We start from the raw sequence: 27,843 nt of genomic DNA, 5'->3' as shown, positions 1-27,843 counted from the left end.
AGTAAAGAATTTGTTGCTAGCAAAATGTCTGTATTAAAATACAAAGAAAACTTTCCTATTGGGAACAGTAATTATTAGACTCTCTTTTGTAATGGTACTAAGCACTGCAAGTTCAATTTTCCAAACAGACCACAATGTTCTTGAACAATAAATTCCACCACTGTCATTCTGAACCTCAGCTTGAAAAACAAAGAGGCCAAAGACAATAGTACCATGCATCCTAGCAATATTCCAGCATCCTTACACTGGTTACTGCAGGGTATTCCGTCAGATGTGGGTTATATCTGGACACTGCTTGGTGATGGCAAGCTCACAGGGCTTCCTATTGTGTTTGAGAAGGCAATGATTGCATTGGAGCCCTTGGGGTTCTTGTTCATACCCAGGATGTCCACACTGGTTTGCTCTGGCTCAGTTTTCCTGAAGATGTTTTTCATGGTTGACTGGAAGTTATTGGTGACAAAGCAGTAGACGATGGGGTCCATGCAGCTGTTGAGGCTACTCAGAGTTACTGTCACATGGTAGACAAGGAGGCTGACATCATGGGCCATGTTTGGGTTGATGGAAATTGCTACCTGTCGCACGTGAAAAGGTGTGAAGCAGATCATGAAGATGATGAGGACAGTGATAAGGAGTTGCACAGCTCTCATTCTCCTCTCCCGACTCTGATGCATGAGGCTGGGCTTGGACAGAGCACACATAATCCTGGTGGTGAAGAAGATGATTATGACGAGAGGGAAGAAGTACTCACAGACCATCAGGGCCAGAATCTTGGAGAGGCAGCACGCAGCAAACTGTATTGCCATGATCAGGATGGAGAAAGTCACCACAGTGGCAAAGATCCAAATGAAGATGCAGATCCCCTTGGCGCAGGTGGGGTTCCTCCATTTACGTGAGACCTCCACCTGTACAATTGCCAGATAGCGGTCAACGCAGATGCATGTCAAGAAGAGGATACTGCAGTACATGTTGACAAAGTAGCCAAAGATATGAACCAAGGAACAATTCAGGCAGTCCCCTGCACTGTAGAACATGATGATCCGGACAGGCAAGGAAAAGCCCACCAAGAGATCAGTAACAATCAAGTTGATGGTGTAAATAACAGAGGTAGTTTTTGTCTTGGTACGGAAGCAGAAGACGTACAGCGCCAAGCTGTTCAGCACAACACCCACCAGGAATATGATGGCATTGACTACCATCAGGGCAATCCACAGGCTGTAAAATTCTTTGTACAGTTCTTTGTCAGGATGGATGAACTTGGAGAACAAATAGATGCTGGAGTTGGGCTGCTGGGTGGAGTTGATAGAGTCAGGGGCTGGCAGTTGGGTGGAGAGGGTCGACATGGTCACTGACTTCCTAGTGATCTGGAAGGTAAGAAGCAGAGGTATATTGATGCGTATGTCAGCATTCCTCAGGACTCAAAATATTGTCATCTAAGAACATTTTAACAAACATTTGTACATCTTCTGTAGTTATAGATATTGCTGTACTCTTGGAGTGTCTCATGTGTCAATATGGGTTTACCAATAACAGCTAGGAAAATACCTGGGCTTATAATTACTGTCTTCTTGTGGTTCCAGATACATGTTCTGGAGAAGACAAACTTCAAGTTTCTCTTCCTCTGCCTAGTGCAAAAGTGGTTTTAAGGCCTGAGCAAGAACAGATTTGTGAACTATGCTGAGGAGAGCAGAGACAGAAAAATTGGGGGACCTACACATGGTCATGTTTGAGCCAAACACATGGCAAATAGCCCAGAGAAATAGATGGGATTGCTGAGTCCAGGCAGGGTGCATTGGTGCTCATGGAGGGCACAGGCCATTTTCTGCTGTGACAGGGAGGGTCAGGCCAATATAAGGCTCCTACCAAGTCTTGTTTCCTGAACATGGTGCTTATTCTTTTGAGTCTTGCCTCCACTGGAGAAGCTTCTTTCCAGCTGGAGGCTCTTCCTACCATGCCATGGGAGCAGGATAATGCTGGCAGCCAGAAGACATTTCCTCAACCTGTTGGCACAACCATAGCCCCAGCATCTGACTCCTAAAATATCACATCCCTTCCCTTGGCCAGGTGATCCCGTTAGAGAGTCACATGTGGCAGCATTTTCAGGAACTGTAAGACTTTCCTGAAATCAAAGGATGGCTGAATTTTCCAGCAAAGCACAAGCAGGTTGTATGGCATCTTCTAGAGATCCACACTCACAGCACAGCAGCCGGGAGATTTCAAACCAAGGGCATCAGTGGCTACTCCTGCCAGGGTTTGACAGCTTAATTTGGAAATCATTCCTGACTTATACACTATTTTAAACTGATTTGTATATGAAAAAGATAAAAAAAAGCTCAATATATACAGAGACTTGGCTGGTTTCAATAAAAATAAATGGTTGAAAAATGTCTGGAATATCTCAATGCAGCTGAGCAGGACTTTGAGGTTAAAAAAATCAGCTTGAATCAGCAGAGAATGATGATGAAAGGTTTGAGTTATGAGGGTCTGAAACCTCTACTACCAGCAAGCCAAGTGCAGAAAGACTAGGAGACAAGGAGCTGCAAACCCATCTTCCAATGCTCACGGGAACTGCAGTGTGCCTAGGCTGTTTGTTTCCATGAAGAAGGCTTGAATTGCTAAGGGAGTTTGAATATCCAGCTACCCCAAGCATGCCCCATCCTCTGACAGCTGGCTTGCTGCCTGCACTAATCCTTTTTGCTGCTTATGGGGCTTGGGAGGATGGACTGAAGGTGTCTCATTGCCTTTGATGTGCTTCAAGCTGTTGGTAGCCATGTGCAAAGCAGAGGAGGAAACTACCTATGTCAGAAGCCTTCCAGAGAAAAGTGGATCCTCAGGAGAGTTCCTGCTGAACAAAAGCAAATGTTTTGCAGAGATGGTCCTAACTGGGTGCAGAGAATGTCACAGCAGCTCTGAGCCTGACTGACAAATGCTAAAGTCTTTTCCTGGCCAGCCACCAAAAGCTTGCTTGTTGGGCTAATGAACAACAAATCCCTGCTAGCTGTCACACTCAAGCTCTTGAACTTCACACCTACTGACAAAAGCAGAAAGCTTCCAGCTTTCTGGGATAAAGAGCTGTGGAACTGAGGTGTAGGAGAAATCTCTGCATTTGCTGGACACAGCACTCCTGACGTGTCTCATCAGAGCTGAGCAGAGGGGAGAGAGCCTGCTGGAAATGCTCTTCCTAAGGCAACCCAGGAGGCTGTTGGCCTTCTTTCTGACAAGGGTGCATTGCTGGCTCACGTACAACTTGGCGTCCACCAGGATGCCCAAGTCTTCTGCAAAGACATTTTCTTTTTCAGCTGGTTAGCTTCAGATGATACTGGAGCATTCCTTCCAATGGCTCTGCTGGACCCTCACCTGTCTTTCAACATTGCCCTGAACAGCATGGTCCCAAACGGGACACGCCATCAGTGATGAATTGATGGATGTAATAACTCTCCTCCATCTGCTGACCATGAACTTCCTAATGTAGCACAGTATGTACTTTGCCTTGCCTGCAGTGAGTACACACTGCTTGCTGGTTCTTTTTCAGCCTAAGGTCCACCATAACCCCCATGCCCTTTCCATAGAGCAGTTCCCAGCCTGAACACATGAGTAGGGTCATAGGATATGGCCAGGCAGGCTTTTTTGGAGGACTGAGTGATCAAAGTGTGGGTTCTTTCCTGCCCCTTCTCACTTTAGAGAGGGCTGGGAATGAAGTATGTTTGGTAAATGTCAACATTCAAGATCAAGAGTCCTCATGGGATGCTACAGCCTAGTTGTGGTTATTGTGTATGGTTCATACAGGCTAGGTGAGCATGAAGCAGGACATTTGTTGAGCAAAAGCAGAGGTTAGGACTGAGAATTTAGAAGACCAGGTGTGAAGTTCCCTCTGGAAATTTTTGGAGAAGTGATGTTGCCATTATGATGGAGCTTGGGTCTGTTGGCCTGGAATCTGGTGATTGCTCTAGTTTCTTGTTGCTTCTCATTTAGTCTATGGGAGTGGTCTGAAAGAAAAAGTTGGCTTTTAATATCCTTGAACCTGGGATATTTATAATCAAATGGCAATTTGTTCTGTTTAGGTAGCCATTCAAGCTACCTAACTTCATTCAAGCTACTTGAATTATTAATTGGAATGGTTGCTGCTCAACTATAAAGTCCTCCTGAGTTCTAAGACAGTGCTAGATTATGCTGCAGGACTGAAATCCTGAAGCCTGGGGTCAGACCATCTGTAATGTCCTAAAGAACTGCTGGGCAAAGAGGAATAATCCTAAATTTTGTCCACTTTTGCACTTAGGCCATCTCCAGCAGCAACCAGGCATTGGAACATCTTGTGTTTCAGGAATGACCAGATTACCTCACCCTGCACTGAACTCCGGTGGCAGCCAAAGTAGCACACTTGTTCACATTATTTTGTCTGGGTCTGATTGAGCCTGTAGACTCCTAGGGGAGAGTCTCATCTCTTTACATTTTGTGCCAAGCACGCTGTCTGTGAATAACAGGGAAAACTGGGCCCAAGACTGGCTGAAGGTAGCGGAGTTGCAAAGTCTGGCACCTGAGAAAGATGCATGGGGAGGATGTAGAATGCTGGCCCATTTTCTAGTGATTTTCTAGTATTCTCACCATCTGATCTTCTCTGTTTGTTTCATTCTTTAATTACAAAAACAAACTGAAACAAACAGATGCCTGGATCTGCTCCCAGATTTCTCTTTGCAGATGCTGTCAAGAAGAAGCACTGCAGAAGCCACTGCACCAGTGCAAACCAAAGAATTAAACCTTTGTTGCCGCTCAAGTGCAGCGTGAGCTTGTATATTTATGTTCATATAGGTAGATGAGCAAGGGGAGAAGACAAAATCACTTATCCCATCCCTAAGCATGCACTAGAGTGTATTGAGTTGCATATTCATTTGTCTTCTTATTGTAATTCTAAGGCACTGGCTGCTTGCTCTGATTTTACATCTTGTTAGTAGCTTGCCGCCTCTGGGAGATTTTTTTCAGTCTCAGATCCTTTATCAGAAACACCTGATATTCATCTTACATTTTTCCTTTCCTACCTCAGTGAAATCAGTAACTCAAAATGCATTTAAATGTTCCTCATCCTCACAATGCTATTGACATACCTAGGGGCACTTTATAGACTAGCAGGAAAGAATTCACTATGAACAGTGTACCTTCACAGAAATATAAATCATTAGTATGTACAGCATGCTGGCTTACATATTCACCTCCTCCACTGAGCCCCCTGTGCAATGATGTAAATTCCAGATATTGTAAACTGCTAAAAAATAACAGGTAACATTTTGTTTGCCAAACAATATGCAAAGGAGGAGCTGAATTAGCGTTTGTGCCTTTTCCCAGTCCATTGTTGCCCTAACTAAACTCAAAATCTAAGCAATTACATGAAAGAAGTCCCAACAAATTTAATTATTTCTGAAGACTTCCTCACTGACAGGCTGTGGGAAACCTGCCTTTTGGGCTGCAGTGGGAAAAATCTTTCTCTAATCAAATCGTTACTGATGGATGTTTGGGTGAATGGCCTTTCTCTTTCTTTATGTGACTGCCCTTGTCTCATGGCTCACAAGCAGAAAGGATGGGGAACTGGACTAGCAAAGCAACAGCATTCCTCTGAGTGCTTTTAATGACATGGAGCTGGACCAAACCTCTGGTTAAGAGCTGCTAAGTATTTTTCCATTGTGGGACTCCAAGCACTTGGGAAAGGTACGTTGCCCCATTTTATAGTAGGCTGAACAAGACAGCATAACCTCGTGTCTGACGAAGAGCAAATATTTCCAAAGTTTTCCAATTCTGCCCCCCAAGCCCAAGATCAAAAATTACCCCAGCCAGGTCTCTCTCTCTGATACTAATAACACTCACACAGGTGTTGAAGTGATTCAGTTCAGCTACCCATGAGCATGGAGTGGTGGTATACAGCAGTTAGTGAGGGGCATGGCTAAATGCATGAGAAGCTTTGCAGCCTCTGCAAACATTTATTTTGCTATGCTTTGCACTATCTGTTACTTGCAGTTATTGCATTAGCTCATGCAGAATTGCAAGAACCACAATCACCTTTGCTTACAGACTAAATAGCCTTTGTGTTAACCCCCTCCTTAAAATCTTCACAGAGTTAGGAGTTCTGCTTTCTTCATGCCTAATTCAGCTCTTAGCCCCACAGATTTCCATGCAATCCTTATTTCTTGGAGCTGGCAGTCTGCAAAGCCCAAGATGGGTAAACACGCATCCTTCTGAGTGCTGTCTGACCGTGCCAGTTGGCCTATGCTGTTATATTATACCTCTCAGGCTGGGTTTTGTCTTTCTGGCTGTGAGACTGTGGGTAGCATTTCCTTAAAAGTACAGCAGGCATCTGGGTAGAAATGGGATAAGGGGAGGGACAGAGACTGGAGGTTGACCTGGTTTCCCTCGTTCTGATAAAGGTCCCTGCTCTGCCCTGGGAGAGGGGGACTTGCTCTGAAATACTTTCTCATTGTTGCGTGACACAACCAATTCCATTGTTCTTGGGCCAAATAGGAAACAGATGGTCACTGTGCTGAAACAGGTCCTTCAGCCTTTTCCCTCACTCATTCACTCGCTGCTTGGCATCGCACTTGTCCATTTAGCATGGGCAGCTCCATGTTATGTCTGCCCCAGGAGGATATCCGTGACTATCCTGTACTTCACTCCACCCAACCTTTTGCTTGGTGTCAGCCTTAAGCTTCACCCTCCACTTGCTGAAGTTAATTTCCTTGACTCAGTGGACTTTTGGATCTGGCTCAGCAATTCAAGTAATGGGATGCAAAAGAAAAGGCAGGTCAGGCAACTGAGCTTTGTCCTTACTGCTTGCCAAAAGGGTTATTTATCGGTGTGTGCAGATAGGATCTTTGCATGCAAACCCTGAGACAGAGAACAAGAGAACCATGCACTGGGACTGGAAAGATGAAAAGGACATTAATAAGTGAGAAAGTATTATTTAGTATAAACAGCTTCAGCTTTTCTCATCTCCCTGCCCTGAATTAGAACATCTAACATGGCAACCTGTCTCTTCTATCATCCCCCCGTCCCCCTCACCCTGTCCTGCCTGCTAGTGTTACTCTTCTGCCTCGGGTGGCAGCAGCATGTGTTTAGCTTTGCAGCCTTTCCGTGTTTAAAGTTCCCTGGGTGATTTATCATTGTATTTACAAATGAAGGGTTAAACTCACTCTCTTTCAGTTTAAATTGTATGAATCTCCTTCTGGCAAGCTCTTACTCAACTCGGGCTCAAACTGGCCAAATATGGTGTTTTTGTGCATGTCAAGGACCTTGCCCTATATGTGGTAGAGCTTGTTCTGTGTGCCTCATGCTCAGATTGGAGAGGGTGGGTTTGCTGGCAGTGGGAACTGAGGGAGAAAGGGAGAGAAAGATAATTACTCCAGCTGCTGAAAAGAAAAAGCTGGTGCCCGTCTAGTCCTCAGGCTGGGAGAAGGGAGCTAATGCCTGGGGGAGAAGGATCCTACCCTGAAGCAGAAATGAAGCTATTCCCAGGGCTGGGAAGAGCCCATGTTTTCAGGCATCAGATCTCTGCTTTCACGTAATTCCTGGGCAATGATGTCTCCTAGAAGCCTCCAGATCTCAGGGCAGCCGGACAGAGTATGTGAAATACCCAGTTGTTGGGGAATTGCCATTGGAAATAGTCAAACCCAGTCCAGGGTTGGATTATTCCTTCCCCTCCAATGCTGTGGAAATAGAAGGTGCTTTGGACATACAAAATACATAGTTTGTGAGTGCCAGATTAAATGACACCTGCTTTCTAATGGTTTCATGTCTTGCAGTGGTTTTCAGGGCTGGATGAATGCTTTGCCCTGGCTGGAATGTTTATTATGACTTTTTCCCATGTGGACACTTGGCTGTCTTAATGAGCACTCACGTTCCAGCTCTTCCCTTGGCTCTAACACTTGTTTAACTTTCTCTTCTCTTTGCTGTCTAATTTCCTGAAAATTGAGGTGATCGTTTCCTTCTGCCAAATTTTGGTTGAAATTAGCCAAGAGATTGAAAAAACATTAGGAGGACGGAGGAAATAAGAGCTGACAAACACACAAGTAAACACTGAGAGTGATCCTTGTTTCCTCTAATAAGAATCTACAAGGAGTTTGCTAGCACTCTCCACCACACATCCTTAGGTCTTATTCCCTGCAAATTCACAATTGCTTTGGCATTGAAACACTGCAAACAGGGCTGGATGTCTTCTTTGCAAAGAGAGAGCACTGCCTGCCTCTCATTGCTTTCCTGAAGTAAAATAATTACAGATTCATATCAAATCCTATCTTCCTCATGGCAGAACCAGTCTGACTGGGGACAGGTGGTAGCTAATTTTCTCATGTCTTCTCTGGTCAGCAGTGGCATACTTGCCCATGTGTAATGAAGAAAGTGATTTGTATCCAGCAGCTCCTACTTTGTCCAGAAGTTTGAATGATCATGTGCTTAATTACAGCCTTTGTCTGGAAGGAGGAAGACGTGAACTTACTTTGCACAGCAGAAAGAGGGATTAACCCCACCTTACTGACTTTTGCATCTCTAAAGTTGCCCATGAGAATCAGATTTCTCATCTGGGCAGAGGAAAAACTTGGATGTTCAGTCCCAGGCATAGCCAGGAGTTGTCCTTCAAGTCACATAAGCAGTCACAGACTAAGGATGTGTGGAGGCTGATGCAACGTTGGTTGTTGGGCTGGTGTTGCTGATGTTCTATTGAGCCATTTGCCTCCTCTCTGATATGCCCAGTTAGCCTACCTGTGGTCCTCCATCTCCAGGGCCCTGCTATGGATGGGCTATGGGTATTGCTGTGAGTTGTGATCTGTTTCACCCACCACGCTGTGTTCAATGTTACGTGTGCACATGGGTGGACCCCATGATCCCCAGAAAGACTAAGGCTACAATCAGATCCTGTGAAAGTGAAGGACCCAGATAACTGGTTTAGTTTAGGACAAGCAATAGCCTGTGGGTGCCCAAGCAATGATTTAGTCCAACAGGTCATCCTAGGCCATGAGAGATCACTGCCAGTTAGAAGAGGGAGAGCACAACTCTCCACACTGCATTCCTCTTCTTTGTGGAGCAAAGTGACATAGATGGGAGGGACGCCACTCAGTTTGACCCAGATGCCCACTCACTGCATCTAGGCTTGAACCTGCTGCTTAAAGCCAGGTGGTGGATTACCAGTCCTGGACACTCCAGAGACAATCCATTTAAAACTTGGAAAGGTCTGTTTGGCCCTCCCCCAGCCCAACCCTGTCCTGAGCATGCATGGAAAATATGGAATGAAGCTCCTAAAGATACATAGAGCTAGAAATTCATGTGTTGGCATATTTCTTAAGAGCTTATACCTCCTCTATGTCCATTTGCAGCAGTAATGCCTCAACCTTTGAAAGAAGGAGCCCAGATGTACATGTACAAGCAAAGTGGGATTGTACACACATTGCTTCTCCAGACCTGAAAATGTGCACCAAGCAGTGGTGGGCACTCAGAGATCCTTCAGCACATCTCTAATGAGGCTTGATAGTACTGGTCACCTTAAAGTGCTAATAAAGGATTTACACCTCCTCTTGCTTGTTTATACCACACCGTGTAAAGTCTCTCCTGAAACATTTAGTTGTCTACAATGCCTTACTGATACCGTTGCATTTCTTATGTCCATCCCTCTTTTCTGCATTACCAGATCTTGGCCTTGGAGTGAGAGAAATGTTATCTTGGATAATGCTCTACAGAGCGTGCTGTTAGCATTTAGAAGACCAATACCTCATAGCCTGTCAGGGCTAGTACCAAGTGCCATCTGTCACGAGGGAGCATGGAGTGACAACTCTGCAGTAGATGCCGTGTATTTCTAGCTCTGATACTTTAAAAGAAATCAGAGCATGACTTCTGTGTGCATCCCTCTCTGTCCTTTGTGGACCATTATAATGTAAGAGGAAAGCACGTATTTTGGGGGGAAATTTTTTTCCAAGAGGGTTTAAATTTTTTTTTTAAACATGGATTTGGATTTGTATAGGTCCAGTCACTAGAGATGGTTTTGCGGCTGTCTTCTTGGGAGGTTGTAACAGTAAGAGATAAATGCATTTGATTTTATTGGGTTTACAGTAATCCATCCAGCATTTCAAGGGTGACTGGGACAAAGTGCTAGAAATGTCAGTTTGGAATAACAGCTGTCACGGCTGTGTAAAAGAACTCTGCAGTGAAAATTACCATATAGGCACGTACAGAAACTTCACAGGCAAGTGCAAAAACATCGCGGGAGATTAAACTGAACAACATCTGGCCAGTGCATTGCTGCTTGCTTGTGAAAAGGAAATTTTAAATTGCAGATTTAGTGATCTTTGAGCACTTTTCCCTCTTTCTGCCTTTGGCTGCCTGGTTACTCTGTCCCTTGGCAAGAAGCCTGAGAAGGACAGTGGGGGAAGAGCAGCAACAGAGGTTTGCTGTTGGGGAACACCCGGGGTCCTGCATGGCCCAGGAATGCAGGACAGAAGAGACAATGTTTGCACCCCAGGGAGCACAGGGAATGAAAGTGGCATATATGCAGGTAAGGATAAAAGGGTGATGCAGCAGTGTGAGAGGTCAGGTCCACCATGAGCAGCAGACCAGCCTGGCATGGATGCAGCTCTGCAGCCCAGCACTCACTTCAAGGTGTGCTGCTCTTTTGACTGCAGGGAGAAACTGAGGCACAGAGCCAGGAGTAGGCTTGGCCCAGGTAATGTAGCAAGATGGGAGACCTGCTCAGGTAGCAGACATTTTTTGAGGTATCTCAGGATGGACAACCAAATCTTGACTGTTTGGGAGACTGGTTTCTGTGTTTTCCTTTGCTAGGCACGTATGACACTGTGCTGTGCAGACAGACCCCACGGTGCCTTCAGGGTCTGGCAGATTTTGGATTAACCAGGTCAACCTGGAAAACCTTGGAGCTCTCGGTGAGCATGTTGCTGTGAAGTCAGGGAGCATTTCTGAAGGTGCCTGGTTAAGGACCTTGGAAAAGATCTGCTTCTCCTTAGACTGACCCAGCAAGCAAGTTCAGAGAAAGAAAACAGCATCTTTCCTAGAGCTGAGCTTGCACCCTGCTGCATATTCAAACAGAGGTAAAACATCCCCCATCAGAGCTGATCCCATGCCAGGCAGTGCACCGCCTTCTCTCATCGTTTCCAAAACCTTCCTGAACGCATTTGCCTACAATGTAATTATGCCTGGGAATACACAGAACAAGACATCACCCTACTCCTTACAAGAGCTGGCATAGTACTTTTAATGAGGGAAAGCCAGTACCTTTGCACACTTTTCATCACCCCCCATCCCCTTGAGAAACAACCAAATACCACAGCACTGCCCCAAAACCCAAAAGCAGAGGAGCTTACAGCAAGACAAGCCCCTTGCAGCCCCTCAGAGCTGCCAGCACAGCTCAGCTTTCCGGGTTGGGCTCCTCCTGACGAACTTCCACACCTGCTGCACAGACAGAACCAGGGGCTTCCTGAACTGCTCATCCATGTGTTCAGTGCAGGACCCTCTCCACTGCCATTCCTGCTGCAATAGCCATGCTTTCCACTCTGGACTTGGGGTCCAGTCTCCAGCAATTCCCTCCTGGCCCCCTGATGTCAATTCTCCAATCCCATGCTCCCCATTTCTCTCTGACCAATATCCCAAAGCATTCACTGCAATGGTCCCTGCAGTATATTCCTCCATGACGGACTGACTTACCTCTGGCCCGATCTCCCGTCTATGTTAGAGGAACTGGTGGTAAGAAAATTTCCTCGTGGACCTGAATGCTATCACCCCAGGAAAGAGACATCTGTTCCTACAAGCAGAACAACTGGAGTGACTACAGAATACGAAGAAATGCCTAATCTCTCTCTCCCCCCGCCCCCCCTTCTAAATATAGCCTTGCAACTAATGGGAAAAAATACACACTACCCAAAAAAAAAAAAAATTCCACTTGTCTTTACTGTTCAGAATTTCTCCCAAACATCTGGCTTCTTGCCCTAAGTCTCTCTGAAATTTATGAAGTGCTGGAAACACTAGAGAGGGCCCCAGCCTTCCTCACAATGATAATGCCTGAACATCTCTAATAAACTAAAACTGATGTTGCTGCCCCCTTTTCCCCTCCCCAGGTAATTTTTCCTGTGACTCTGTAGGAACAAAAATCTCCTTACTGAGAACTCACCAGCTCAAGGCCATCACAATGCCACTGAGCTACCACCATGTGACACTAGAGGAAAGTACCTCTCTTTTCATCTTCCTGATATGAACTGGGATTAGGCAGAAGCATCCCTGGCAGTTGCAGGAAGGTGCTGGATCAAATGCCACAAAGCCTGTGACATGTTTTAAACCAACCCAGCTGTCCAGACCCTGAGAAAAAAACTGGCACAGGGAGACAAAGGGTGACCCTGCACACTTTGGTGATGCTCTGGCTAGAGTCATTTCAGAGAGGGGTTAGTAAGACCTATCCAAGGACTGGGCTGAAATGGCTGAGCGTAGATGAGTCGAGGGTGGAAACAGAGAGTCTGAGATTCCACTGAGGAGCCCCCAACACGTTCCTCCATCCTCACACAACCCTTCCCTACTGATGGTAGAGTCATTGTGAGTACCGGCTCGCCCTCAGAGTGGGGATTTAAGTATCCCTTCAGCCTGGGCTGCATTAGAAGAGGCTAAGATTGAGCAAAGCATAATGAACTATCCAATTGTTGAGATGGGTTCAAAGGACATGGCCACATCAGCTTTGAAGATGTCTCTGCTGACCAAGGCTGTAAAGACATTGAACACAATCTCCCAAATCCCCTAAAGTCCCACCTCATGATGGGATACTCCTTGCTCTAAATTGGGTACCAAACCCCCCATCTTTAGTGGGGCTTGCACAGATGTTCTCTCCAGGAGGTTTTACAGTAACTTTAGAGGTCCCTTCTGAGAAAAAAGGCAGAAAAACGTAAAGTGAGAAGTTGCATCCAATTTAGTTGTTTAGAAGGACAGGGAGGATGGATGATGGATTTTAGTATCAGTCCTGGACTGCTCTTTTCCCTCATCCTTTAGATAAAGACAACACTGGTGCCAATGCAATAAACACACAGGATATGGCCCGTCACAACATGACAGGATCAACTGAGAAGCATTGAATTCCAGGTCAAAAGGCCAAATCCATAAATAGAGAAGAGGTAAACTCCACACATGCATGTCTCACTGGAGCACAAACAGTAGCTATGGTTATTAGAGAAGGTTGACCTCATTTTCTGGAATTAGTTTTTCACCCTTGGATCTTTCCCAGGAAGACTGAGCTGATCTTTTTTGTCTAGTTATTTTATTGATTTTCTATTTTGAGTTTTCTCAGATTGAGGGGCACATTTTTCCCCCAATTTCAGGAACATCCTTCTTGACTCCTCTGGGCTCCCCGGTTCAGGAGAGTCAGGGAGCTACTGGAGAGGGTCCAGTGAAGGGCTACAAAGATGATTAGGACACTGGAGCATCTCCCTGATGAAGAAAGGCTAAGAGATCTGGGCCTGTTCAGCCTGGAGAAGAGAAGACTGAGAGGGGATCTCATCAATGTCTACAGATATCTCAAGAGTGAGTGTCAAGAGGACAGCACCAGGCTCTTTTCAGTGGTGCCCAGTGACAGGACAAGGGGCAACGGGCATAAACTGCAACACAGGCAGTTCCATCTGAATATGAGGAAGGATTTCTTTACCTTGAGGGTGACAGAGCACTGAGACAGGCTGCCCGGGGAGGTTGTGGAGTCTCCTTCTCTGGAGTGCAACCTGCTCTAGGAGAACTTGCTTTAGAGAGGATTGGACTAGATGATCTCCAGAGGTCTCTTTCAACCCTGACAATTCTATGATTCTGTGACTTTATTGCCTCCTGATACAGGCATCCAGCCTTTCACAACTGACCTCCAACTCAGGCATGTGCCTGGGCTCTCATCTGCTTTTCACTTCCTTATGACCTGGAAAGCAAGTATGATTGGAAGGTCTCTATGGGCCCTGTCTAGGTAATAAGCTTGCCTTCCGTTCCTTCCATCCTGGGAGTTGGACAGGAGGAAGAACAAAAGAGAAGAAACCAACCCATGGTTCAGCATTGGACAGGGCTGGTAAACTTGGACCCTAGTAATTCTTATTGCATATGGTGGCAAATGCTTAAGTTTCCCCCAGCCTATCAAAAAAACTTTTGTACTTAGGGAATAGCCCTCTGGAGTTACAAATGCAAGACTAAGAAAGAGGAGATTTTTCTCCAGGATGTGATATTGGTGTCTGCACTCTGTTCACCTGCTCTGGGACTGCCTGACCCTTCCTATGTGAGGACTGGCTTAGTTTTGTGCGTCTGCATGATGCATGTGAGCTTTGTTCCCCTCCCTGTGTACAGGAAAATGAGTGCCCTGCACTCCCCCACTATCCCAGACTTTCCCTCCTTGCTGGATTTAGAGCTAGACTCAGAGTGGCAACAGCTGCAAAGTTTCAAGTTGTGCCTGAGATAGTGCAGAGCTTGCCATATTGGGAAGCAGATGCTGCTGTTAAGGTGGAGAAGGCAGGTCTGGGCACAGGGCCACGCTTTGTCCCAGACGCGGTTCCCACACTTGACTTCAGGAGGATTTGCAACTGTATCTGATGAATGAAGAGCTTCTATCATGTCTTGATTTTCAGTCATTTATCACCCTCCCAGAGGAAGGGGGAAAGGCAGAAAAAAAAGAGTAAAGCTTTAGTAAGCGGAAAATTTTCAAGCTTCTTCATTGGATATGTAACAGTATTAAACATTGGAGTGGATGTCTTGAGATTGTAGGTGGAAGAAGGTATTGGCTCAGCCGAAATTAGCACATAGGAGAAGGAATAATATTTATGGCAGGGAAGGGTGCTACTAGCCTGTAACATTTCCTAGCAATCCCTTAACCTTGCCGTGTAAAATAGGACTCTGTTTAAAAGTCTTCTGTGGCACAGTGCAGCAAAGCAGGAGGTCAGACAGTTCTGAAGGAGGGGGAAGAAAGCTGATGCCACACACCTCCCTGTCAAGGTATCTCCTCTGTTTTTGTCAGAAGTGTACAATTTCCCAGTCCCATTCAAAAAGAGGAGTTGAGTGTCCTTTCATCCCCTGCTGCAGAAGAAGAGGTTGAGACTGGGCACAGTGTAATGAACTATCACACAGCTGAGATGGGGTCAAGGCAGATGGCAGGATCAGCTTTCAAAAAGTCTCTGTTGATCAACTCTGTAAGGACCCAAACCACAACCTGGTGTCTGAACATACTTGTTTACCTGTTGGTTTGTTGGGTTTTTTTGAGGAAGCTGTATTTAGGCTCTGCTGAGGATCTGCTGAGCAGATCCTTACAAATGAATTATCTTCTTCAGTGGTGAAAGAGAGTTTCTACCCAAGAAGGTCCTAGACCCAGACATGACAGAATCAAAACTCAGAAAATTAAGGAGCTTTTTACTCATGGTCATTACTGTATGGAGGACACTGAAGAATGTGATCCTCACTGTGTGGAGGGCACTGAAAGGTGAGATCTTCACTGAGCTGACTGGGAAACCTCTTTTTATCAACTACTTCAACAAGAGTGAACTTGTATCACCATAGGCCACCTCCATTGAATGTTCTCATGTTTTCCCTCCAACACATGTATTCCTGAGGTATTTTACCACTGTCTTGCTTCTGCACCAGGAAGCAGGAGAACCAGAAGGAGAAATAGGAGTAAGTAATGCCCACAGTAACAACACACACACACAAATGCAAGTCTGGCCTCAGAAGACTGCTTGCAAGGGGAGGTTGCCCAGCTGACACAGCTGCAGGCTTGATGGAGAGGCAACAGTAGGTGGCCTCTGCTCCCTGCCAGGTGAGTAAACCCTTTTCATGGCAGATAAAGTTAATGACAGGGAGGAGAGTCTACATCTGTTTTACCCTCCTCTCCCCAGCTACTCTTCCTTCTAGTCAACCTGTTCCAGAAGATGCCTAGGCCTTAATAAGTGCTGGAAAACATTCATGTAGGTCCCTATGATACGCACTGCCCATGAGTCCCAAATTCTTGATTCTTTATAGTCTCCAGGACTATTGTGGGATGCTGTGAATCAGATTCAGAACTGAATATGTTCTCACGGGTGGACCAAAGGTGGAGAAGTTGCTGCACTGGTCCACTCTCCAAAAGTCACCTTTTACAGATGATAACTGCCAGGAAAGTACCACACTGCATTTGGTTTAGGGGGGAATCTGTGACACCGAGACTCTCCCCAAATGTGTAGGAATTTCCTTGCAAAGGGGCTTGATCAGGTATGCTTCAACCCCATCATGCTTCCTTATCATTAAGGAGTGAGACATATGATGCCTCGCCCTCGAAGGAAAACCTTGGACAGCAGTATGGGAACTCAATCCCCTTTGGCAATTCCCAAGGTGTGCTTTGTTGAAACAATAGCATGGCAAATGGGTGGATCCTGAAAGTAGATCCAGTTTTTTTCTGGTACGTTTGGTAGAGTTCATGGGAAGTCCAGTTGAAAGAACCTTGAAGACTGGGGCTGACATCTGTATCCAGCCTGGCTTTAGGCTTATGGCATTTGCTCACTTGGAGCCAAGCAGAGGAACATGTGGCTTCAGCTACTGGGCTGGTTAATCTCTGCTGTTCTCATGGTGATCCGGGTGTGCTATGCTGGGACATCTGGGAGATCAGAGACCCCTTTGGGATCTGAACCCCGAAACGTTAATGATGGCTGTGCCTAAGGTGGTAGCTGTAGGGGCTGTAGGGAAAGATCAGAGCACTTTCTACTGATCCCTAGACAGAATCTGCAAGGAAGAGACAACTTTTGTCCCTCTGCTGCAATGCTGGGGCAGAAATACCAAAGAGGCAAAGAAACATGAGCTGCTTCTGCCTGGAAAAGGAGGGCTTGGACAGCTTCCCCTGCTCATGTTCAGCACCCCAAGGCCTATTGCCTGACTCTCAGCATGGACGACAGAGGCTGTGGGGAACCATAGAAGATGGTCCAGCTGCTTCTGTAATGGCATCTCAGCAGGGCCCAGAGGCAGCTGCACTGTGTGATATAAGAAGCTCAGCAGAGAGCAGTCAGCATCTTCTGCCAACTGCTTGAGATCACAGGCACTTCCCAGCACCCACTGGGCTGTTGCTCACTGTTCTCAGAGGACTGCAAAGGCCAGAGGTCACCATTAGCTTGTGGCCCTGCCTCGGAACAGGCTTCCCATCCACGTGTTTATACAAGGAGGGAGATCAGACAGTCACCACATGGGAGCTTCCGCTGATGGGATCCAGCCGTGATTTGTCTGTTTGATGAGGAACAGGGAAAGACAAGTGATTGCTAAATGACGGTTGTAGCTCCTGTTGGATAAGTCAGGCACAGGGGAGAAAGTCTGTAGGAGCCAGTTTCCTGCCTGCCTGCTGCATATTTGGGAATTGTCTTTTCTGACCATTGCCTCCCCCTCCATTTTTCTCCCCAGGGCATGACAGTTTTGCTGATGGACTTGCTGAACTGGAAGAAAAATGAAGACATCTGCAGGGCATGAAGAGCAAGTTGCTCCTCTGGGTGACCCTAAGGTCTCTCCTGGGTGACTCATTTGAATTACATCGGTCCTGACTTTCTCCAGTTCTTGCATGACATATGGCGTGAAGTTGGATGTGCCCTGTCCTGGTGTAAATGTACCCTGTGGGGGTGAGCCAGGATCCCTCTCTCCTTTGCAGTCTGCCCATTTCACCATAACTCTCACAACAGTGAGGTTTCTGACAAGGTTCTTCAGTCAAAGCACCAACAAAATGAGCCACAGAGACCATTTGGCCACCCAAAAAGTCATGTTGTGTTTCAGCTGCCCCTTGTGATCCAGCCCATGCTGGGATCCCTTGCAGGGTCCCACTCTGACCTTTCTGGCCCACCAACCCAGCACTGGCCAGCAGCCACTTCTTGTTCTTTTTTTGATATTTTTTCAGTTTCAAGAGCTAATTGCCAAGAACACAACATCCAGTGTCACAACCTCACTGCAGAGCTCTCCCCATTCCCAGCAAACTATTTCCTGCTGGGTTTGTTTGTTACTGGGCACATAGGGACACTGGTGCTTGGAGGGGAAAGCTACGCAGGCAGCCAGGGCTTTGGCATCGCTTGGGCACATGTGCCCTGGAGAGGTCAGAACCGGGTGGAGTGGCTCTTGCCCAGCTCTGGCTCGAGGGCTGCAAAGCAGGAATCGGCAGGACGCTTGGCATGGCTGCACTGAGACGTGGCTTGAGGGTGGTCAAGAGAACCCTTAGACAACTCTCAGCACTCTGCTCTTGCACCTCAGGAGGTGGGAAGCACAGCGTGGCAGGGCTGAGCCAGAAAACCTTGAACGCAAAGTGTACTGTGTCCTGTGACACTGCAGAGGCCAGAAGGGGCATTCACAAACACATAGCAAAGAAGTGGCGGGGGACATAGGGGACCAGTCTGGTACCTCCACCTGCTCTGATTTAGCAGCAAACACGAACCTGGCAAAGGGCGGTGGGGTACTCTCAGGGACATCTGTTCAGTGGCCAGGGTCCTTTGCTGTATGAGCAACCTAGCCCAGGAGGAAGGACACCTGCATCTCAGAAAATCTGGTCTTTGGACCCACGCCTCTCAAATGGCTTTAGCGAAAGACATCCTCTCCCTGCTCTCTTACTGCAAACATGTTAATCCTCCTCTCCCATCCTCTTTGTTTGCCTGGTTTGTAGAGATTTTGAATGGCTCAGGGCAGGGCTGTCTTTTGTTAGACATGCACAGAGCTCAGCAATGCTCTGATCTGGAACAGAGCAGCATAAATCTGATGGATTATCGTAGGAAATGCCACAGTGATGAAAAACTCTATAGGAGCAGAAAGAAAAGAAAGGGCCCCATCTGGGGAGAAAAAAACCCCACAGTCACCCTGTTGCTGCCTGGTTACAAGTGATTCCTAAAATTGCTGCCTCTGGAAGAGGCTGGTACATTTGCTGATATTTTTTTTTTTGCCTGTTATTTTGGAGGGGGTGTTTTCCTTTGTGTTTTCAGCTGTTTGGAATTACAGCTCCTGTCCCTGCATGCAGTTCCTGCTCCTGCAGCAAGCTCTGTGTGAGGCGCCTCACTGGGAACAAAAAAACACCTTCTGGGGAGGTGGCTCAGTTTCCCTATCGTTGAAATGACCCCTCTATGTGTGATTTAAATTTGTTACTGGAAATTGCAATGCCAGAATAATTAGTTTTCTCTTGAAGACTAATAGGTGGGCAGCAGAATCCAGCAGGCACTGTATGTGGTGGTGGTGGTGGGTTTTGCTATAGGATCATGGACCCTTTTGTTTTTCACATGGGGCAGATGGAACATGCTGTGGACTTGAGTCAGGTGGAAACATGATGGTTCAGAAATCCCGGGATTTTTCTCTGCCTGGGATGAGGATATAGACAGGAAAAAATTGCCACTGCTGGTTATCAAGGAGGCCCTGAACTCACTGAGGTGTGGGCAGTGCCTGGCATGGTGGAGGGAAGATCCAGGCCCTACTCCAGTTTGTGTTTGTGGCCTCAAAGCAAATTTTTTATCAGCAGCAAAAGCTCAACCTGCCACTGCCTAATCATTCCTTTCCATAACTTCATTTTCTTAGATATCCTGAGTCTTTGTTATGTTAGGAGGTGCTGCAAGGTGCTATTTGACATGCCCTTTTTGTTGTCTGGAGGAATTTTTTTTCTACAAAAGCATTATTAGATGTAATAAATAGTGTTAAAATGGCTAATGAAAGGGGGATGTGTCTCTGCATTGGAAAAGGTCCAAACCAAAGCACTGAGAATGACCTGAGGACCAGCAAACATGACCCACCAGGACAAACCAGCAGAACTGGGCTTGTTTAATCTAGAGAAGAGATGACTGAAGCCAGACCTGATAACAGGTCTGTGAAATGTCTGCAGCAGCTTTCCTGGGAATGGTGCAAGGTGGGTTCATCTTGCAGGGCTTAGCTCATTAATACAAATCTGTATGAAATCACCATCCCAGTTTGTGATGGTCCCAGTGTAGAGACCTCCTTTGGTTAGGAGGAGTCCTATTCCTTGTGTCTTTTAGGGAAAGGATGTGTGATCAGCATCCCTGCCCTCTGTAATACAGAGTGAGAGCCGCAGCAGCAGCCAGGGTAGCCAGAGAATCCTCCCACAGTGCTAGCACCACAGGTTAATCCCATGGCTGTAACACAACCTAATGGCACCTTCTTTTGGTCAAATTCTGCTGGCTTCTTTAAAGCAAAAATCCAGCCTGCTGTGGTTACTAAATTGGGCTCTGCTTCTTTGGGTGTCTTTCCATTTTCCAAGAAAAATAAACTGCAGGCTCAGTATTTTTAGATATGCCATCTGATCATAGCTAGTCATATATCAGGCCCAATACTGTGAGTCAAGCTCTGCTGCTGAACTCCCTTGGGCAAGAACTAGTGGCTTGAGCCATCCTGAGTGTATTAATAAATCAGCATGTTTAAAATAATCATGTGCTTTCCTAGGTAAACTGCTCACGAGGAACCGTACTATTGGGATTTATTATTGCTAGTGTCTTAGTAGCTCCGATTTTCTGGGTGAACTTAATACTGTCATGAGTGGGAGATTAATAGCCTTGGTGTGAGACAGACCTAATCTAGGCAGGGGCCAGATGCAACATGACTCCCCCTTCCTTCCTCTCTCCCACCAGTGACACCGATTCCTGTTGTCTGCCCCTTGCTATGTCAGTCCTGGGTACCCTCCGAGGCAGCTGGCGGTCAGAGTGAACTTTATGGCGGCTTCATGCAACAATGGGATATGGCAACCATCTCTGTGCTGCTAATCTGAATCTGCTTTGCTGAGACACAGGTGGGAAATGCATATGCAGTACTCCCAACGTTGTCAAACCCCTTTGTGGGTTGTGGGAGAAGAGGCAACTTAAGGGCAGCACGTTTCCCTGGGCTGTATCTTCTCCCTGCTCATGCAACCCTACCCTATGCAACCCTGCCCCGTGTAACCCTGCTCCACAACTCAGCCCTGGACCCCCTCAGAAAGTATCTTCTCAACCTGTCTTGCCCAACAGTGCACAAATGTGGAGTTATTGATGTATTATAAATCTGATCCCTGCTGACTTGCTCCAGCCTTCACAAGCCTGTGTCTCTAATACCAGCACAGCTTGGAGACAATTTTCTGTGCATTTGATCAAAGCAGCAGGAAGCCTTGAGGCTGGTGTGTGAAAAATGGGTTGCCTTGTTCCTGTAAGTTTATTTGTTGAGCTACTTCATGACTCTAATGACAATCAATTTATCCACCTAATTGGTAGCTGGAGACAGCATAACACAGCTTGGCAGCCAGGATTTTTCTCAGAGATGTATTGCTTGGCATATTCAACCAGGGCAAAAGGAACCAGCCTGGCTGCTGGGTAAAAGCAACTCTGCAAGTGCCAAGCAGGTGAAACCTGGCATGACAACCCAGCTTTCTTTCTCCATCCTGCCAGAAAAGAATCCTAGGGATGAGGATGAAAATGCACCTGGCTAAATGTCCCACTAATAAGCCTGCTAGTGCACTGGCCTCCCTGCTGAAATGGATAATGCCGAGTCAGGCTGTGCTGGTTATAGGGGAAGGCATGCTCCACGTGTTCAGTTTGCACTGGCTGTCAGCGGCTCCTGCAGAGTGGACACACCAGCAAGGGTGCTCATACACCCTGCTGAGAGGAGAGGCTGGTTGCACCACAGTGGCTCTGGGCAGTGGAGGTCGGTGCCCACCACTCTGCCACATAAACCATCCACCAGCAATCTCCTGTCCTCTGCACTGGAATGCTAGACACCCCCTTTATGTCATACAAGAAACTGGTTGCCCTGCTGAGCCTGCCTCAGTGCCCTCTCCTGCTGTGCCTAGGTCCCACTTTACTATCATTCTGGGTCTGTTGCTCTGAGAGGACCCTGGTCGGTTATGAACACTTGCCATGGTCTCCGTGTGGGTCTGCATGCTCAGACCTCAGTGCCATTTCACTTTGCTAATGCCTACCTGTGGTGAATGAGCTACTCTAATGTAGGTCTTTGCAGCTGTTTGTAGCTCTGGATGAAACAGAAATTTGGCAGACTTCCACAGCATTCCCAATCTCATCCATAAAGCCAAAGCTTTCTTGTGATTGCTTCACTGTGGGGTAGCTCCCCAAAGAGACCCAAATCCATCTCTTCAGGCATCCCATAGAGAGGGCTGACAACCTCAGTTCATGCAGGGATGGGGAGCTGTCTAGTGGACCACCACACTGGGAGCCATGCCCCACTTTTGTTAGCCTTAGAGGAATTTCCCAGAGCCCAGTCGTTTTGCCAGGAATTTTTGGAAAAGGTGTCTGGAGCCGTGAACAAGAGGGGACATTTGACAGTAAATCTTTTTGCACCAGCATGGAAGAAGTAATCTTTTCTGTTGTGTGATAATGGCTGTAGTGGTGCTTTTCAGGCTGTGATAGATGAGATGCACATCTTTTATGGATTATGTGTAAGAGGTAATAAAGTATTCAGTTCCTCTGTGTCTATACACTAATGGCATATCGATCCCAGTAAATATCATGCTGAGACTGAACAGCAGCATCCCTGGTTAGTGTTGTCTTGACAGGTGACATAATTTCTTTGGTTGTCACAGCCAGCTCAGCCTAGTCCCATCTGACCCCCACAGCTTCACTGATCCCATTTGCTCTGGCCCTGGGCTTCACCTTTCTATTCCCCTGATTCATCCTTGACCTCAGCACAACTACTTCTGTCTCTGGACTTTGTCATGCTTAGCTGGACTCTGCTGTGCCTCTCTAGGAGTTACTGGATGGGAAGTGTTTCTCTGCTAAGCCGTCAATAGGATTTGCTCAGTTATCTGTAATCAGTCGTTTTGAGTGGGACCACAATCTACAGCTAAAGGCTACAGATTAAAATGCAAGTATTAAAACTGGAGGAGAGGTATAAGAGGGAACAAGCAGGGATAGCAAGATCTTTGAAATAGTTACAGGTGGGCTTGCTAAGAAGGCGCAGACATTCCTCAGAAGGAGCTATAGACTTTACTTTAGATCTCACAGGAGGTTTGCTAATGTGCACATTTAGGTAATCCATAGTCTCACCTCCCCCTAAATGTAGCAACTAGGCATTTATAGAAACCTGCTATAACAGGTTTGGATGTCTCCATTTTTAGATGTCAGGACTCACATCTCCTTAAAGGGTGAGGTTTCCCTGAACATGCTGAGCACCTGTCTGATAAACATTCCTGTTTATGTGTCTCCAGACTGTTAAAATGCAGAAAGACAAAGTCCCATAGCCCTTCTGACAAGTTGGAGTGCAGGGTTTGGCCTTCCCCCCTGAAGGGGGATGTAGGGGCAGGACAATCTGTGTCCCTGAGGGAATCACGTCATCCCCAGAGCATGATCCACATAGGGGGGAGCAGAGCTGTGGTGGTGGTGTACGTGCGTGTGGTGGGATTTATTACTTTGTTCAGCATCCTGCCCCCTTCTTCTTGTTCTGCCTGTAGGAGAACGTGCTGTCAGAGATGTTTCATGTACAATTCCTTCCTTGGCCTTTGCCTCCTTCTTCAAAACGGGGAAAGGAAGACTTGTAGGATTCTTTTGGCACCTTTATGCTCTGCAGGGAGGGAAGAAATGGCTCCCTGTCTGTGTTTTATCTCAACACACTGGGAAGTTGGGAAAGGAGGCTTGAGCAGAGTGAAGCAAAATGTGCTGAAATGGATTGATTAAAAAAGTAGCTGCTCAATTACACTGTTAAGTTGCCATATGTCTATAAGAAAGGAGGGGGGAAGAAGGGAATTTTCTTTCTAATTGTGGGTCGGCAGAGATTTCTGTGCACAAAGGATATGATAGAAAAGTTTCCACCAAAGGCAGGCTTCTACCCTCACTTGTGCTGGTAGATGCTACAACATGAAAGTGGTGGGCATTTCTACCTCCTTTTTTCTGGGGCTGCCCAGCTTTCCCCTGTTCAGGGCAGGATTTACAGAGTGAGCTGAGATGCAGCATTGCATCTAATTAAGGGTGACAGAGGCATTTGCCCCAGTGGTTTTCAATTGGGACTGTCACGCGCATGTAATAGGGATTAAATTTATATGCCCACTCTCTTTTATTTCTGAATGGGGGAGTTTTAGCTTTGCTGAAGGAGGTGCCATTTCAGGAGAGGGCTGGCTTTTTGATGAAGAAGAGAAACTGGCCCTGGAATATGAGAAATATTAGAAGAAAAAGCAGCTTACGTTACTAAAACACAGCTGAAATGGGTCTGGAGAGCCACATTGCCAATTCATCACACTGCCACTGAGTATAGTTTGTGTAAATGATGGGAGATGCTCTCTATACAATGTACTGTGGCCAGACACATCAGTTAGCATTGTCGATTGAGCTAGTGGGGCCATTTGTCCCTCTCACTCACCCCAGCTCTGGCCCAGCTGCTTCTCCCATCCACACCACCCAAAGTAAGGATATTTACATACAGTTTTCCTGAGGGAAATTTTCTGCTTCCTAAACCTATACTACGAAGTTCATTTTGAGCCCTCTCAGATACCTTTTTCATGTCCTGGGTCTAAAAGCCTTGTGTCTAGCTCTGCATCTCTATACAGGGACACTTGCAGGGTGCATTGTAGCTGGACTTGACAGAGTTAGTCAGTATACGGAGGTCTACCAAAATACTCAAGTTGTCATGCAGAATCATTTGGATGGCTCTGCCCTCAGCCTACTTCTTATCTATAGACATTTATGTGTCCTCACATGCACATCACTGGCTGTGATAATGTATCAGCACCCAAACTGATCAGTTCAGTATCTGTTCAGAAAAAAAACATGTTTTCCTCTATGAGATATTCTCTTCCTTTGCACTGGCACTAAACTCCCTGACCCTCCTTTACCCCTGCAGCACCCGACATAGGACACTCTCCTCTCCAGCACTGTTCCCACCCACGTGGAGTCAAACCACATACAAACCCACGTGCTTCGCTCTTGACCCAGCTTGCGAAGACTCCCATCCCCATCCGCATGCCTCCAAACTCTCAGCCCAGCTGGGACCAGGGTATGCTGTCTTCCTGAGCTGCAGCTGGTAAATCTCCCTCCCTCTTCCCCCTCGCTCTGAGCCTGAAACATGCCGCAGCCAGTACTTACACAGCCTGAATGAGAAAGCTCAGCTGCTGATCCCTGAGTCCGCTCCCAGATTCCTCAACTGAGTGACCGTGTGCTTGCTCCCCAGCGCTCAGCCCAGTGCAGTGATGATACAGGAACCAGACCTCTTTGGTTTACTTTTACATTGACGTCAGTGTCTTTTCTAGCCTTCACAGCTCGTTTTGGTAAACGGATGTCTTCAGGGTAGAGGGGAGGGGTCGGAAAGGGAGAGGAGTGAGGATGAGCTGGAGATGAGTTTTTCTGACATGGGCAGCCAGTGGTGGGAGGTTTTAGGGGTTAATGCTGAAAGAAGGGGTGCTTATGGAGCCCACGTTGACCCTGGGTATAGATCACCCACCTGGATGTTGGAGGCCTGATCCTTGCATCTGCACAGAGAGCTGCTTTCCCACCTGCACCAGCACCCTGACTGGGAGTGTAAGCCTTGCCTTCCCTGACCTTCGGTGGCTGTTTTTACTTGGGTGGTGGTTCAAGGGGAGAAGGAATGTTGAGGGACTGAGGGAGGTCTAGTGCCTTTGCACAATGCTACACCGACACAGCTGCCCAGTTCTGCTGCCTTAGTGCCCAAGCCAGGGCCAGTGCCTGTCTCCAAGGGAATAGGGAGGTGCCAGTTTGAGTTGCTTTTGCCATCTCAAAGGATGGGCTTGAAGGCATGGGCTCCATGGGCCATGCAGATGTAGGTAAGCGTGCACCTTAATATACTTGTCTATGCATATATATCAGCTTTTTACAGGCTTACAGGTCACAGCATCTAGTATTCAGATTCAAGGACCTGAATAACTCACCTGTCCCTAGACCTTTGTAAGGTTGAAGAGTACTTGTCTCCTGTTGAGATCCTGCTTTGCCACGTTAAGGCTCAGATTTTATCCTGGGATTTTTGTTGCATGGTGTACACATCCATCCCCCAGTGTGCCCACTGTGCAGTGAACATGTGCATGGACAAGTTTTCGGGGCATGTAAAGGGCTGACTCTTGTGAGGGATTTGGAGAATGCTGTCAGAAAGGGGAACCTTTGAGTGTGATTGTTAATGCTGAATTATTCACAGCAAATAAATCACACCTATGTTTAAGGCTTCTTTCTTGCTGGGAGAAAAGCCAGGTTTCTTTGCATGGCCAAACAGCTTCCAGGAATTCAAACTTAAGGCTTTCATGCCCTAAATGCTGGTAGTTTTCTATTAGGTTTGTGAGCATTCATTCACTTGGGTAGTGTGATGCAAATGCTTAGGTACTTGGATCTCAGAGCGTCAGGTAAGGGTGAATATGGAGCTTGGCCCAGTGCTGTTGAATAACTGCAATTAAACTTGTGCTCTCTCTGGGTCATGGATCACCTTTCTATGATGCATTTGTCCAGCTCTTAACACAACTGGTCTGTCACCTCTTATTAGACCATGTTTATGATACCTTGATGCAAACCATTCATTGTAAGCTCTTAGGAGCAAGCACTGAGATTAGTTTGTGTGAATCCAGGCACCAGCACTCATAAACAGCCCTAGTGACCTGGTGACATCAATATAATTGGGTTGGTTGACCCTTGGAAACTAGTAATATAACCTTGCCGGGAGCAGGGATTATTGACAAGGAAGCATCATCTGGTACCACCAGAATGATTGGGTTGTACTGGTTTATTTGAAAACTGGTAGTGAGAAAATAGTTTTTGACCCCAGTGTACCATCATCACAGAGAAGAGGCACAGGAAGGGAAGGTTGTTCAGCACGTCCATGGCAGAGCCAAGTAATAAGTCCAGTTTCTTGGCCACTGGATCACACTCTGCCTCATAAATAATGTTAAAGTCTCAAATTCCTGATGTCCTTGTCAGAACCAATACATTGTTCATGGCTGAAGAAAGACAGAGTCTTATAAAAACCAGAAAAAGAGGTCCTTGTAAATCACCATGTCCATACTTAGAAATGTGTTAAACCTTCTAAGCTCCATTTCAGAACACATAAATTTTTTTCTTTCTTTTTCCAAGTTGAAAAATCCATCCAAAGGTCAGTCAGAAACAGGAATAAAACTGTCTTTGAAATCTCAGGCTGCTGTAATAGCATTTTTGGCAGTGAATGATAAACTTGAACAGTTGAGGTTTACATGGCAAATGAAGTGAACATACATTTGTCTATACATTAAATGACCCAGAACTGGCCATTTTTCATTTCTTCTCCCAACCTGTCAGGCTATTTATAGATTTTTACTACAAATGGACCTCCTGAACAGAAGAGGCAGAAGAAACCATCACAGTGGAGCTGTGCCCATAAGCCATCATTCCTGGGCAGGAGTCCCATTTTAGTGATAACCTCCCAGGTAGCAGGAATATTAACTCTTCGTTTACCTGGCAGGGATTTTTGCAATTTTTTGGAGGGTGTAAAGGGTTGTTTAGGGAGGTGTGATGATCATGAAGGTGTTGGATTGAAAAGGAATTGTGACATATCCTGGCTAGGGCTTTCAGAGATATCTGGGGAATGAGATCTACTAACCACTACATAGACTACACCTGGCTGAAGGGACTTAAAAGACATGTATTCAGATCTCTCAATTTGAATGAATAGCCTAGGCAGTCCTTGAATGGGTGGATGGTGATAACACCCAAGGATGACAGAGATCTGGGGTCTCTTTTCTGTCATAGATAGGAAGCTTTTGCTGGAGACTTATATTGCACTCCTTGCTCTGTTAATTTTGGAGTTAACCCAGTCAGGGCCTGATTTCTTTGAAATACCTTGATGTTCATTAGAATGAGGACTGCCATGGCATCTCTACAATGACCCTGGCTAGGCAGCTGCACAATGACATGCCCTGTCTATACAGGGACTCCTAGTGGAAACCAGAAGATC

The 27,843-nt window shown here is 46.5% G+C and overlaps 1 protein-coding gene and 1 long non-coding RNA gene across 3 annotated transcripts in view; one reads left to right on the top strand and one right to left on the bottom strand.

Moving 5' to 3' along the window:
- The window catches only part of LOC129784207 (uncharacterized), a 69,381-nt gene extending 49,381 nt beyond the window's left edge, over positions 1–20,000 (top strand). The window contains exon 3 of the long non-coding RNA XR_008746657.1: positions 17,386–20,000. This is a non-coding gene — a long non-coding RNA (uncharacterized LOC129784207). The remainder of the gene's footprint in view (positions 1–17,385) is intronic.
- Positions 7–25,148, bottom strand: GPR20 (G protein-coupled receptor 20). 2 transcript variants are annotated; one of them, XM_005231994.3, is made up of 3 exons: positions 25,005–25,148; positions 11,680–11,776; positions 7–1,361 (listed from the first exon to the last, which is right to left on the bottom strand). In XM_005231994.3, the coding sequence occupies exon 3, from the start codon at positions 1,338–1,340 to the stop codon at positions 279–281; it is 1,062 nt and encodes a 353-aa protein (XP_005232051.1). In that variant the 5' UTR covers positions 1,341–1,361; positions 11,680–11,776; positions 25,005–25,148; the 3' UTR covers positions 7–278. The 2 variants fall into 2 exon arrangements, with proteins under 2 accessions (XP_005232051.1, XP_055656650.1); XM_055800675.1 differs by lacking the exon at positions 11,680–11,776 and having other exon boundaries at positions 25,005–25,143.
- Between the last annotated feature and the right edge of the window lie 2,695 nt (positions 25,149–27,843).

This window comes from Falco peregrinus, chromosome 3 (genome assembly GCF_023634155.1).
Source record: "Falco peregrinus isolate bFalPer1 chromosome 3, bFalPer1.pri, whole genome shotgun sequence".
In the NCBI taxonomy this organism is placed as follows: Eukaryota; Metazoa; Chordata; class Aves; order Falconiformes; family Falconidae; genus Falco; species Falco peregrinus.
Note: the sequence above shows the minus strand (reverse complement) of the source record. Positions and strands in the feature narration are given on the sequence as shown.

What these genes read in the sequence shown, in the direction of transcription:
- GPR20 (XM_005231994.3), bottom strand. Translation starts at nt 1,340, where the DNA reads ATGTCGACCCTCTCCACCCAACTGCCAGCCCCTGACTCTATCAACTCC.